The 12,287-nt window shown below is 46.6% G+C and overlaps 1 protein-coding gene across 13 annotated transcripts in view; it reads left to right on the top strand.

Moving 5' to 3' along the window:
• The window catches only part of NUFIP2 (nuclear FMR1 interacting protein 2), a 43,713-nt gene that overhangs the window by 21,722 nt on the left and 9,704 nt on the right, over positions 1-12,287 (top strand). For all 13 annotated transcript variants that reach the window (XM_080402226.1, XM_080402224.1, XM_080402231.1 and 10 more), the window contains 2 exons: positions 1,968-3,677; positions 12,034-12,066. In XM_080402226.1, coding sequence (XP_080258352.1) covers positions 2,174-3,677; positions 12,034-12,066 — 1,537 coding nt within the window. In that variant the 5' untranslated portion in view covers positions 1,968-2,173. The remainder of the gene's footprint in view (positions 1-1,967; positions 3,678-12,033; positions 12,067-12,287) is intronic.

Genomic DNA, 12,287 nt, shown 5'->3' with positions numbered 1-12,287 from the left:
TGCTGCACCTCGGTGTCCAGGCCAGAGCCAGCTGTGCCAAATGTTGATTTGGAGAAAACTCTGGCAGCTGAGTTGTGAATACTTGAAAATTGGAACTAGAAACTGCTGACACACTGACTTACTGAAATGGATTTTGTTCTTCATTTTATTCTTTTGCTCCTCATCTGCATTGGTCTTATGACCACTCTTATTGTTTTGTTTCATTAATGAGTAGTGTCAAAAGTCTTGAGTCATACAAGGTCAGCTATAATGCATTGCTTTTTAGAAGGCTTCCTCTGCACGTTATTCTGAAATACTTGATTTTTAGTCCTTGACTCAGCTGGGAATCCCATCCTGTTGCTTTTCTCTGAGATGAAGTATTGATGGTTAATACTCTTAGCAGCATATTTGAAAGTTATAGTGGAAGTTGTGGTGGTTACAGATACTTGCTTGTAGTAAAATCCTTTTTGATCCCTCTCAGCAAACTCAGTTGTGGAATTTCTGTAAAGATTCCTACAAGGATTCTTGTGTTCCCGACTTGCACAGAACTTGAGCAGTTACATCTGCCAGACATCTGAGGCTCCAGGATGTGAGGATAACAATGATTTTTAGTATAGCAGTTAATTTTAACAACATCGGCAACAACAAAAACGTTCTTTTTCAAGCTGGAGCTTTGCCTGCTCTCGTTCTTGGGGGACTCCGTGCGCTGTGCTGACTGCACGCCGTCACGGCTGCAGATGAAGCCTTAGGTGGGTCAGTTGTTGTGGGAGATGTAAGGCTTTCCACCCTCGGGAAGGAGGACGGATGAGTCAGAGGAGGAGCGAGGAGGATAGCACTGTTCCAGGAGGAGCGGGTGCAGTAGGAGGGAGTCCCTCTGCTCGGTCCACAGCTGGAATGTATTTGTTGAGCTGGGTACAATGTGCTCTTCCCATTTCTCAGTGAAGGCTTCTCTTGGGGCATTGTAGCCAGGGTCCTCAAAAGCAATAGGTCTCTGGCCAGAGATTTAAGAAAAATTTTTAAAAAAGGAAGGTGAGTTGATTCAGTCTGGACTATCATGGGCTTCCAGCTCCACTTGAATTGCACTCTCAAGATTCACTTCAGAACCGTAAGGCCTAGAAATGAACTTAAGAAGCAAAAAGGAAAGCTGAGTGTACAGCATAATCTCACGGTTTGATGAGTTGGAGCCCTCAGCAAGTATGTTATTTCTTGGGTGTTAAGCTAGTAGCAGGTCTCCCAGGGACTCTGAAATACCAGAATTTCTCAGTGGGCAGGAAACTGGTTGCTGGTAGTGGTGGAAGGGTTTCTTCTCAGTTTTATCACCTTCTCAATGCTAAAGAGCACATGTAGGGCAGTGTTGGTTTCTGTCTAAAAATGAAGTGAGGAGATGCGGTCACCCTACCTTCCCTCCACCTTCCAGCTGTACTTACCCATGTCCTTTTGGAAAGCTGCTTTTTTTTCCTTTTTTCCCCCCCTTTTACTAGACTTTACTAGAGATGACGTTTTGGAGGTGGGTGGGGAGAAGGGGTGCTGGTGTTTCAGGTCTGGGAGCTTGATGGAGATGATAGGAGTTGGCCCTTGTTCACAGTATAGATTCTGAACCTCAACAAATCCTGTAGCAAAGGCAGCAGATCCCTCTGTCTTGAAGCATCCTGGGAATTAATTATTTTTTTCCTCTGTGTGACCTGGAAATAGTAGCTGATGAAATAGCTCGTCAGCTTGCCAGTGATCTTTAGTGCAGTATATTTTCTTCATGTAATATCTGTATATTCTTTTGCTTCGTTTTGTTATCCTGACTGTCTGCTTTTCTTGCTGTGCTTTCCAGCAAATAAGCATATGCTTTTGTACATCAGAGACTAGATGTTTTCCTATTTTAAAATGTCTGCTTGAGGAAACTGGACATGTTAGGGCTGATTACAGCTTTCTGCAATCAGAAGTTTAGCATTTCACATTCTAACTCTTGCCTTTTGTTGGTTTTGGCTTTCTTCTAGGCTACGGAGAGCTAAATGGTAATGCAGGAGAAAGAGAAGCATCATTAAAGGGCCTGTGCTCTGATGAAACCGCTACCCCAGGATCCAGGGTACCCAATGGCAGCCAGCAGCTTGTAGACACTAACGTGACCCCAAAGCAGACTGTGAAGGCCAGTGCTTTGGGGAAAGCTGGAATCAAAACCAAGAACTTCATTCAGAAAAATAGCATGGACAAAAAGAATGAGAAGTCCTATGAAAATAAACTTAGAGAAAGCCAGTCCTCAGACAAGCCAGAGGGAGTGTCTATCCCAAACGGTGTGGTCACCAGTAATTCTAGCTATATCACAAATGGCTACGTAGGCAAAGGGGCCGATAACGATGGTAGCGGCTCCGAGAGTGGATATACTACGCCTAAAAAACGGAAAGGCAGGCGCAATAGTGCCAAGGGTTGTGAGAACTTGAATCTAGTACAGGATAAAATAATGCAACAGGAGGTCACTGCACCAACCTTAAAACAGGAACTTGAGAGTTTCAAACCTGATTATAGTGAACAAAAAGGGAACCGAATTGAAAATACTAAGCCTGTCTGGAAATACGAGGCTGGGACTGGTGGAGCAGGCCGGGGAAAGCCTGGGCTTGGGGATGTACAGCGAAAAAACTCTGATGCCAAACCTGGGATTAGCAGCAAGAAGTTTGATGACCGGCCCAAAGGCAAGCACGCATCGTCGGCTACATCTAAAGAGGATTCATGGACCTTATTTAAACCACCCCCAGTTTTTCCAGTGGACAATAGCAGTGCTAAAATTGTTCCCAAAATAAGTTATGCAAGTAAAGTTAAAGAAAACCTCAACAAAGCAGCTCAAACCCCATCCACGTCGTCTTCGTCATCTTTGTCATCTGCCGGGGAAACTCAGGCCCAAACATCAAGTCGACTATCCCAAGTCCCCATGTCTGCTATGAAATCTGTTACTTCTGCGAGCTTCTCGAATGGGCCAATTCTAGCAGGGACTGATGGAAGTGTGTATGCTCCAGGGACCCAGCCACTGCTCTCAACTGCTGCTAGTACTGTACCATCAGCCTCCTCCGAGTCAGTACCCCAGGACATGAGTACAGCTTCAACAGCCCTCGAACAAAAGAAATCTAGCCTTTTTATCTACCCTTCAAATATGCAAACTGTGCTTGTGGGTACAGCGCAAGTCGATTTCCCATCGCAGACGAATCAGCAGAACCTGGGAGATATCTTCCAGAATCAGTGGGGCTTGTCTTTCATAAACGAGCCCAGCGCTGGACCCGAAACTGTTGTGGGGAAATCTGCGGATAATCAGTTAACGGAAGTGACATTTCAAGGGGAATATCCTGCCACTTTGGTTTCACAGTGTGCTGAAATCATTCCCTCAGGAACTGAACAACCTGTGTTTCCTAAGGCTTATGAGCTGGATAAACGGACTAGCCCTCAAATTCTTAGTGCTATTCTTAAGCCTGGGACTGCTGTTGAGGGTGGTGTCTTAGCTTTGGAGTCGCATCACACAGGTGACCTACAAAAGGCAGACACCAGTAGCCAAGGTGCTTTAGTGTTTCTTTCAAAAGACTATGAAATAGAGAATCCTCTGGCCTCTCCTACGAACAATTTGCTAGCCTCCGCCAAAGAACAGAGGTACCAGAGAGGCCTAGAAAGGAAAGATAGCTGGGGTTCTTTTGACCTGAGGGCTGCTATTATATATCACACTAAAGGTAATGGCTTAACTTGCTGCCTAAGGGCAGTCTCTTCTCTTTTTTTTTTTTTTTTATTTTACTGTTTTTTAAGTGAAATATTCTAACATGATACATTCCTTACAGCGATTCGGGGTGTTTTAAAAATAAGCTCCTTGCTTGCATATCTCTAATGGCAATAATGGTTTGGGAAAGTTATTCAAAGGGTTGTTTAATTAATGTCAAGAGGTATTTGTTTCCCTATTCCTGTGGACAAGCGTAAGTGATGTTGATAGGGATGATACTTAACTAGTGTGTTTTACATTTTAATTCCTATGGAATGAGCAGGTCCTTCTAGGCTTCTCAGATTTAAATGTGTAGGTTCATCTGCTCTGTTCCAGCTTTACCAGGTGATATTCTGTCCCTGAAAAGGCTTCATGGTCTGTACTCACACCTCTGCCACCAAAGTGTTGCAGCTTTTCCCTTGGGCAGATCAGGGCCTGAAATCATGACTTTGAAGGAGGAAAAAAATTATTCCTACAGCTTTTCATGGTGTGATTTATCTTAGTTTTTTAAGCAAACCACACATACACGCTTTTCCCCTGCCCTTACTGAGTATGATGGGCAACAGCAAGACAAGTCTTTGCTTATCAACTCTTCTGTAAGCTGCAGATTGAATTCTCTCATTGCCTTTGTAGGCCAAATCTTTCAGATGATTTTATTGCTTTCATGGAGTCCTTTGTAGTCCAGCTCCTTTTTTTTCCCTGATTTTTTGAGACTGAAATGACTCAGACACGATACAGACACTGTAACTGGGAATGAAGAGAGGGAGGCCTGTGGGATGGCTTGCTTACGCTTTAGCCTCAGCTCCAGAAGCTCTGAGGTCTTGCAGCAGTTCTTGGCTTTTGGTCCTGGCTCAGCGTGAACAGGAGCCTGGTTGCGTGTTCCCTTTTGGCACGGTTACTTGCCTACCATTGATGAACGCAGGGGCAGTTCCTTCTTTATTGGTGTGTGTCCCCACCCTTCCCTCTCCCTGCATCCCCCTACCCTGAAGGGAAAAAGGTAATCATCCATTTCTTGTTTACTATTCCACATACATATGTGGATAATGTCTTGCTCCCCTCTGCAGAGTGGTTGGCATTGGCAAATTGCTGTGTTTTGAGCCACCACAAAGTTCTTAAATTAGCTGTTCACAAACTCTTGTGTATAGCATACAGAAACTTAGATGCCATCCTTTAGTAATAGTAAGGCCAGTCATTTAAAAATAATAACTCCAGGTATTTTCTTCCAGGTCACCTCTCTCACGATGTTACGTTTTAAGCTCTAGTGTTCTCGAGAACAGCGTTCATCAATTGATTTTACCTGGCTCTTCTACCTTCCACCCAGTCTATCCCAGTATTAAAAAGAGCTTTCAGTTCTCATTTCTTCTGTCTGCCTGCAGCCTCAATCCCAGTTTCCCATCAGAAAATGGGGGTACCAGAAGGCATAGCATGGTGTAGAAGGGAAGTCCTAGGCAGTCCTTTTCTTAAGTTTGCAGTTCTGGTCTCTTTGGTTTTGTCAGCCTGAACTTGCTTGCAGAAAAGCAACTCTGTACAGCCACAGCAAGACTCATCAGCACGCTCTTTCTCACTAGCTGTGTGAAAGACAGACCAGAGTAAAACAATAGTAACAACAGGAAAATAAAGAACACTCCCTTCCCATGTCCTCTTAAGGAGGTGTTAACTTCAGAGTCTGGCTGTGTTTAGTTGTCTAAACACAGGGGTTAATTCCATTCAATGGCAAGAACAGACACCTAAAGCACTCTTTAAAATACCGTTTTCTGCTCATTTGCTCTTGCTTTGAGCATGCAGAGCAAGCACCCTTGTGATGCCCTGGGGAAGCAGTTCCTGCCCCACTGCTCCTCTGTGCCCATTTATTTTTGGGGCTGTATCTGTGCCAGCTTCAAGGTGTTACTTAGGGGTAAAACATGATGGATGTTTCTGATCAGTGTGTTGTCATTAATGCAGTGATAAGGGTGCTCCAAGCAGCTTCAGCTTGTCTTTCTCCTACTTAGTCTTCAGATGCTATTGCTGATTTACAAAGCAGATCAGTCCAGGTCTTAGTACGTCTTCTGTGATAATATTGGGTGTTGCTTTTCTGTCTGTGTCAAGTCTGTTGCGATGAGTTGGGTTAAGGGGTTTTGGAAGGAATGGTGCCACCTTCTGCCCTGTGCCTGCCCCTCTTCATGGCCGTGATCCTGCAGCCAGACCCTGCGGGTGATCTCCTGTGGCACAGCATCCTACAAAATGGCTCGGAAACGGAGCTGCCAGGGTGTGTTTGCAAGACAGCGGTGCAGTGGTTAATTCCCACACCATTCTCTCCGTTTATCTTGGGCTGTTTTCCTGAGGTCCTACTCCTAGCCAACCAATTCCTCTGCAATCGGAAAGGAACAATTCCACTTGCTTATTTTCCACAAGCTGCCTTCCCCTCCTCCCTGCTGAGCATGTGGGTTTGCCTGGGCTGCTGTCAGGGTGTCCCAGGCAGTTGGATTCTCAGATTGTTTGGTTTTGATTTCAAGAGGAGGGTGAACTTCTCCCTCTTCAGATTGATCTGTTTGCTTTTGAGCAAAGTCTCGATAGTTTGATCTTCCGATCTGCTCTGCCTCTGGGGTTATGGACACAAAGAAAAACAATTGCGGGGCAAGGACAGGGGTGAGCATGGAGCACTTTTGGGGTCCTGGTGTGTTCCTATCCTGTGCAGTAGTAGTTGAGTGCAAGCAGCTCACGGTGCAAGGATGAATCCCTGGATGTCGCAGTGAGAAGTGGGCTCTAGCATGAGTGGTTGGAGTGATTCGACCTGTCTGTCACAAGCTTTTTGGTTTTGCACTGTTTGTGTCTGCAGCTGTGATCAGGTTATGTGCATCCTCATCTTGGATTGTAAATAGGCTATGGGAAAGCCTCCAGCTTACTCGGTAGCTTTGTTCCAGTAAACCAGGCTTGCCTGTGCGCTGTTTGCCCAGTGACTGCAAGGGGCATTACAGATTGTAATTGCTTCACAGCTTCCTTGGGAAAGGATAGATGGAGGAGGTAACACACAGGGCAGGCTGGCTCTGGTGCAGTAATCCTGTTGGAACCATCACAGCACAGTGGCTGCTGGCAAGGCTGTGCTGAGGTGTAAGGCTGGGTGGCTGCAGAGCAGAGCGAGGGCCTGGTGGAGGAAGCTGTGCTCGTCTGGGTGTGCCCAGATCGCTTTTTCCCCAGAAGTCAGGGCACTGGGAATGTGCTGGCAAGGCTGAGGTGCCCTCCTGTTCTTCTCTCTAATGCATTTCATGCTTGTTTCCTCTGTGCCCCTGCTCCATGCCTTGCCTTTTTGTTTTCCTTTTTAAAAGGCAGAAAGTCTCCTTTGATCACCTGATCTGCTTGACTGTAAAACACGATTCTTCAATGTGGCAGCCTTCGCTGACAGCGCATGCCACTCGGTGTTTGTGATGGTGCCTTAACACACACGGGTGACATACCTGATTTAGCAAGGTAGATCTGATTTAGTTGAGCACTGGGTGGGCCTACTGCGTGTGTGGCTGGAGACAGGGACGGCAGCTTAGTCTGGGAGACTGGATGGACCATGAAGGAGTGATGCTCTTGCTTGGGAACATTGTCCCTATCTAGGTTAGAACTGAACCTGTGCCTCGGTGTGGCATTGCCAAAGTCCTCATCCATTTGAGGTAAAACTGGTCCCTGCAGGTCTTTTGGTCCTTCAGGAGAGGAGGCTGGGAGAGGAGGCTGGGGGTATCTCATCTTTCCTTCTGTTGAAATCAGTATTTCCTTACTGCTTTAGTCCTCCTTTTAAAGACAGCTGGATCATAGAATTGTTTAGGTTGGAAAAGACCTTTAAGATCGAGTCCAACCATTAACCCAGCATGGCCAAGCCCACCACTGATGCGTGTCCCTAACCACCACATCTGCACAGCTTTTAAATACCTCCCAGAATGGTGACTCCGCCACCACCTCCTCAGGCAGCCTTTTCCAGAGCTTGACAACTCTTTCAGTGAAGACATTTTTCCTAATACCCGATCTAAACTTCCACTGGCACAACTTGAAGCTGCTTCCTCTTGTCCTATCATTTCTTATTTGGAAAAAGACACTGACCCCCGCCTCACTACAGCCCCCTTTCAGGTAGTCGTAGAGAGTGAGAAGGTCCCCCTGAGCCTCCTTTTCTCCAGGCTGAAGAATCCCAGTTCCCTCATGAAATGTTTTATATCAAAATAATTGTCAGAATTTTGCAGTGTTGGGGCAGTTGCAGTCTTCCAGGCCAGGCTGGCTGCTGGTGGGCCCTGTATGGCAAGCTTTGTGATGGGAAGCTCAGTAGTTTGCTTGTCCTTTGCTAAAAAGTGAATAATCGAGGTCTCCAGTTCAGCTGCACAACAGCAAAGACCATATAGGTGGAGGAGAAGAAACTGCAGGGTTTCCCTCTTTCTGTCTTGCCCCCGAGTTTCTGCCTGTGCCTCTGCTTTGTTCCTTCTCAGCATCTCGGTTGCACCAGCATCTCTGCTCGTGTGAAGAAGCAGAAGAGCAGCATGGAAAATAGAGCAAGTCAGCGTGGGCCAGCCGGGAGTGGCATTTGACGGAATGGTGAACTGGGTCAGAAGAAATAGCAGAGCTGTGAATTCAGCAATTTTCATCCTTTACATCAGGAGAAGGGGGGGGGGGGGGGTGGGGAACGCGCCTTGGTTTCCCATCCCCCTTGTTGGGAAGGGGTTAGATCTCAGACTGTTGCTTATGGCCTTGTGGGGCCTGAGCTGTGGGGAAAGGGCTGATATAAATCTCCTTCAAGTCTGTGCTTTTGCCAGTTGTCAGGATGAGTACAGTGTATTTGGTACAGCAATGAGTCTCCACAGCATTGAATTTTTAGTCTTTGCTTCGTTTCTGGGGCAGTCCTTTACCTTAATCATTGTGTCCTGCAGATGGAAAATCAGACGAGGAAGGTCCCTCTTTGTTACTTTTTTAGCGCTTCGTTTTAGGGACAATTGCCAGTTTATATTGTTACATTTATGAGAACCGAGAACTAGTACCGTGGTGTTGTGCCGACACTTCTGTTTGCAGGGGCAGCCTTTCTAGGAAGGAAAGTTTGTGTAAAAGTGCCTGTCTTAACAAGTGATCACAGAAAGACTTCTTTCCCCTCCAACATCGTGTACCAGTCCTGCTATAAAGTTTATTGACTATGAGGAATCTCGGCGCAATTCACCAGCGTGCTGGGGTCTGTTCCTAACATCAAAGCCTTCCTTCACCAACCCTTTGTTTGGGCGATAGTCCCCAGGAAAAATGGTTCTCCCCCTGCAGCTCTTGAGGTGGATGTGGCTGGGGCTGTCTGCCACAGTTCCTCAGCCAACCGTGAGCCAGAGGGCTGTGGAGAGGCCGGCTAATTGTAAAAGATCCTGGGAAGCATGAGGTTGGAAAGGGGCACGGGAGGTGACCTAATTCTGCCCCTGGCTCGGAGCAGTGCTGGCATTGACACCGGGTTGTGCAAGGGTTTGCTGATGGCATTTTCTCCAGCTGGGTTGGAGTCCGCTGAGAAGAAAGCATGCCATTTCCCCGGCCACGTGCCCTGTTTTGGGAATGGTGGCCCCTGTCTATTGGTCATATTGATCACCTTCCGCTTTGGAAATCGGCAGTACTAGGATTTGGGCCAGTGTCAGAGAGCTGGCCCCACGCTCGTGGTGAGGGTGCCCCTTTTCCCATCCAGGGGCGGGCGATAGTAGGAGAGTCCCTGCTCAGACTCTCTCTGGAAGCTTTATTCCGAGAAAGCGGGCTCGAGAAAAGAGAAAAGAGCCCTCCTCCAAGGAAGGAGGGCTGGAAGCAGGCGTGGGGCCTCTAACGTGACCGGCTCATGGTGGGTGCCTTGTCCTCCACCCTGCGTCCCTGTGCTTAATGCTCTGGTTAGCTGGAGCCGGGTGCTGCGCAGCGGTGGCTCGGCCGAGCTGCCTGTCCACCGCGTCAGTCACTGAGGTCCATCCAACTACTGCGACAGTGGTCATGGCACTTGTCACAGCACCTTGTGACAGTTGTAGGTGACCACAGCCTGTAACCAATCCAGAACCAGGAGGAAAACTTCCTCTAATGTATTACCAAGTAAAGGAAAATAAATCATAAAATTCCATCTGAAGTTTGAAGGAAACCTTTTTTTTCCTAATTTTGTATTGCAGTTAGCCCAAGATTTTCTTTTTTTTTTTTTTTTTCCCTTCCCCCTCTGTGAAGTTGTTTCAGTTGGTAAATGTGCTTAACCCATGCTCTCCTGGATCCGTGTGCAGTGCTGCTGGTCAGGTACAGGGGAGGTCCTTGCACTTGTTCTGATGGCAGACAATAAACAGGAACGGTCGATAGCACATCCAGTTTGCTGGTGGCCTTGGTTTTGTAGCTTTGTCAGACTGAGCATCTGCCAGCTAACGCATCCAGGTGCTTGGGATTTACAGGACACTTTATACCACCCTCTCTTCTATGATGTCTTCCAAAGGAGGAGAATGAAGCCCAAAAAGGTTGGGGAGTTTGGGTATTGGTTTGTTAGGTTTTTAAAAACAGAATTTTGGCAACTTCCAAGGTTTTTTGGTGTGGTTTGGACAGTATCTCACTGTCTGCCTTGTTGTCAGGTTCCTCTTAACACAAACAGTTCACGTTCTTGTGGTGTCCGGTGAAGTTAGGACCAAATAGAAGCACAAAAGAAAGCATGGTCTTTTGCATGGAGATACAGTAGCGGGCAGCGCTTTGGCCTCTACCTTGTATTTGATGCTCAAATGTTGCTCTCGTGTGGAGGAACCAACAACCTGAGAGTAGCTTTCTGTCCCCTGCCTTTGGGGAAAACTGTTAGAATAGATGATGTTCTTTAACTGTTAGGAAGTGATGCATCTGACTTCATTGAATGGAAAATTAGCTCTGCTGGAGGTAATTTTAGTAGCTGGTTCGTTTTACTTCTGGGGAATCGGCATCTGACGGATGAGGGAGGTGGTCCCTTGCTAGGTTGCTTATATCCCTGGGCGTTTTACAGGCTGGTTACTGTTGCCAAAGCACTTAGGGTTTCCCTGATGAAAGTGCAGAGTATTGCTGCTGTTATCGTGATGCAAAAATAACAGACCTCGTAAAATTTTCAGGGCCTTCCTTACAAAAGACTTAATTGTGCAGAGAGGGTTGGCAATATTTATTTGCATGCAATTTCCTGCCCCAGGGAGCTTGAGATTGTGGCGGACAAAGGACAGATGAAGGGTTGGAGAAGGGACGTGAACATGCAGGCGATTGATCGAGGTGACGCTTGGCACACATCGTGCTGAGGCCATGAGTTCTGTAGCGTTTCTTCTTCTTCCTTTCCCATGCCGGTTCGTTTACTTATTGCCTTGTTTTGTGCTTTACTGCACGTACCATGTAGCTTAATAATGTGTTGCCATTCTCCATTCCTAGCCCCTACCAAGGTCTTGTCACCCTCCTTTCTGGCAGAAGGGAGACTTTAAAGATTGTTCTTGCAGGTTGTGTTCCTACTAAGTGCTCCTTTTCTGCAAGTTCGTCTCTTAAACTTGGTCACAGGGTACAGTTAGTGTCTTTGTAAAAAATTCCAACTTGACAGTGGCTAAATGTAGTTATTTTGCATAGGTCTCTAAAGATGTGACTTATCTGGGGAGGTGTTTTAAAGGGAAGAGCTTTCTGTTTCTGAATGTGAATGAAAAGAGCATTTAACTTCGCTGTTATTTCTTAGGTAAACAAAAGCATAATGCTCTTTCAGCCAGAACTGGGGAGCGTTTGTTTGTCTTTAGCCCACAAGTGTGTTGTGGAGGTAAATTGGGGGAAGAACTGCAAGCCAGGCAGGCAGCTGGGTATCTCGAGCGTCGCACCTTGTTCTCGGATGACACGTTGGCAGCAGTTTAGCGGTGATGGTAGCAGAGTAATCTTTGCGTGGTGTGTTTCAGCAGATGCATGCTGTGAACCATGAGAAACTCACTTTGTCCAGCAGTTCTGATTTCACACGCGTTAAACATCAACTCGTAAAAAATCATCTCTCCGGGCTACATGTTGAGGCTGTAATGTGCGAAGCAGCATTGGAGTCAGACTACTAAAGCCTGAAGTTAAGGTTGTGATTTGTAGGAGAGGAGAAATGGCCATGATATTTCTGATGCTCAGTTTGGCCCTCTGACCCTTAAGACCACGTTACAGCCATATCTCTGCCTTTTGTTGCTGGATCCCTCACATCAAATTCATGCCGTCCTGTGGGCTGGGTTGGGGCTGCACTGCTGGGCTGGATGGGGTTGGCTTTGTCTGAAAGCCTCAGCACAACTGCAGCAGCGTTGTGCCACGCTCGGAAAGTTAAAAGCATATTGGGAGTTGTCTCTGATAGCAGCATCAATCTGCATAATAACAACGGTCTTCTCATTTTGCCTCCACAGAAATGGAATCTGTTTGGAATTTGCAGAAGCAAGGTAAGGATGTTGGAAAGAATAAATAAACCAAATTGCTCTGTTGAGATGGGCGATGGGGGTGGATTGTTTTGGTGTCTGGGAGGTGCCTGTGTTTAGTTCTTCAGCGCCTGCTGTTTGTAGTCTGACTTTACCTGGGTTTTGGATTGCTAAAATACAGGACAGTAAGCTTTACCTTAATCGTGGGGTGTTCAGAGAGAAGCAGAGTCTCTAAAAGAGCAATA

Source organism: Falco punctatus, assembly GCF_963210335.1.
Source record: "Falco punctatus genome assembly, chromosome: 1".
Classification (NCBI taxonomy): domain Eukaryota; kingdom Metazoa; phylum Chordata; class Aves; order Falconiformes; family Falconidae; genus Falco; species Falco punctatus.
This window is presented reverse-complemented; position numbering and strand designations above follow the sequence as displayed.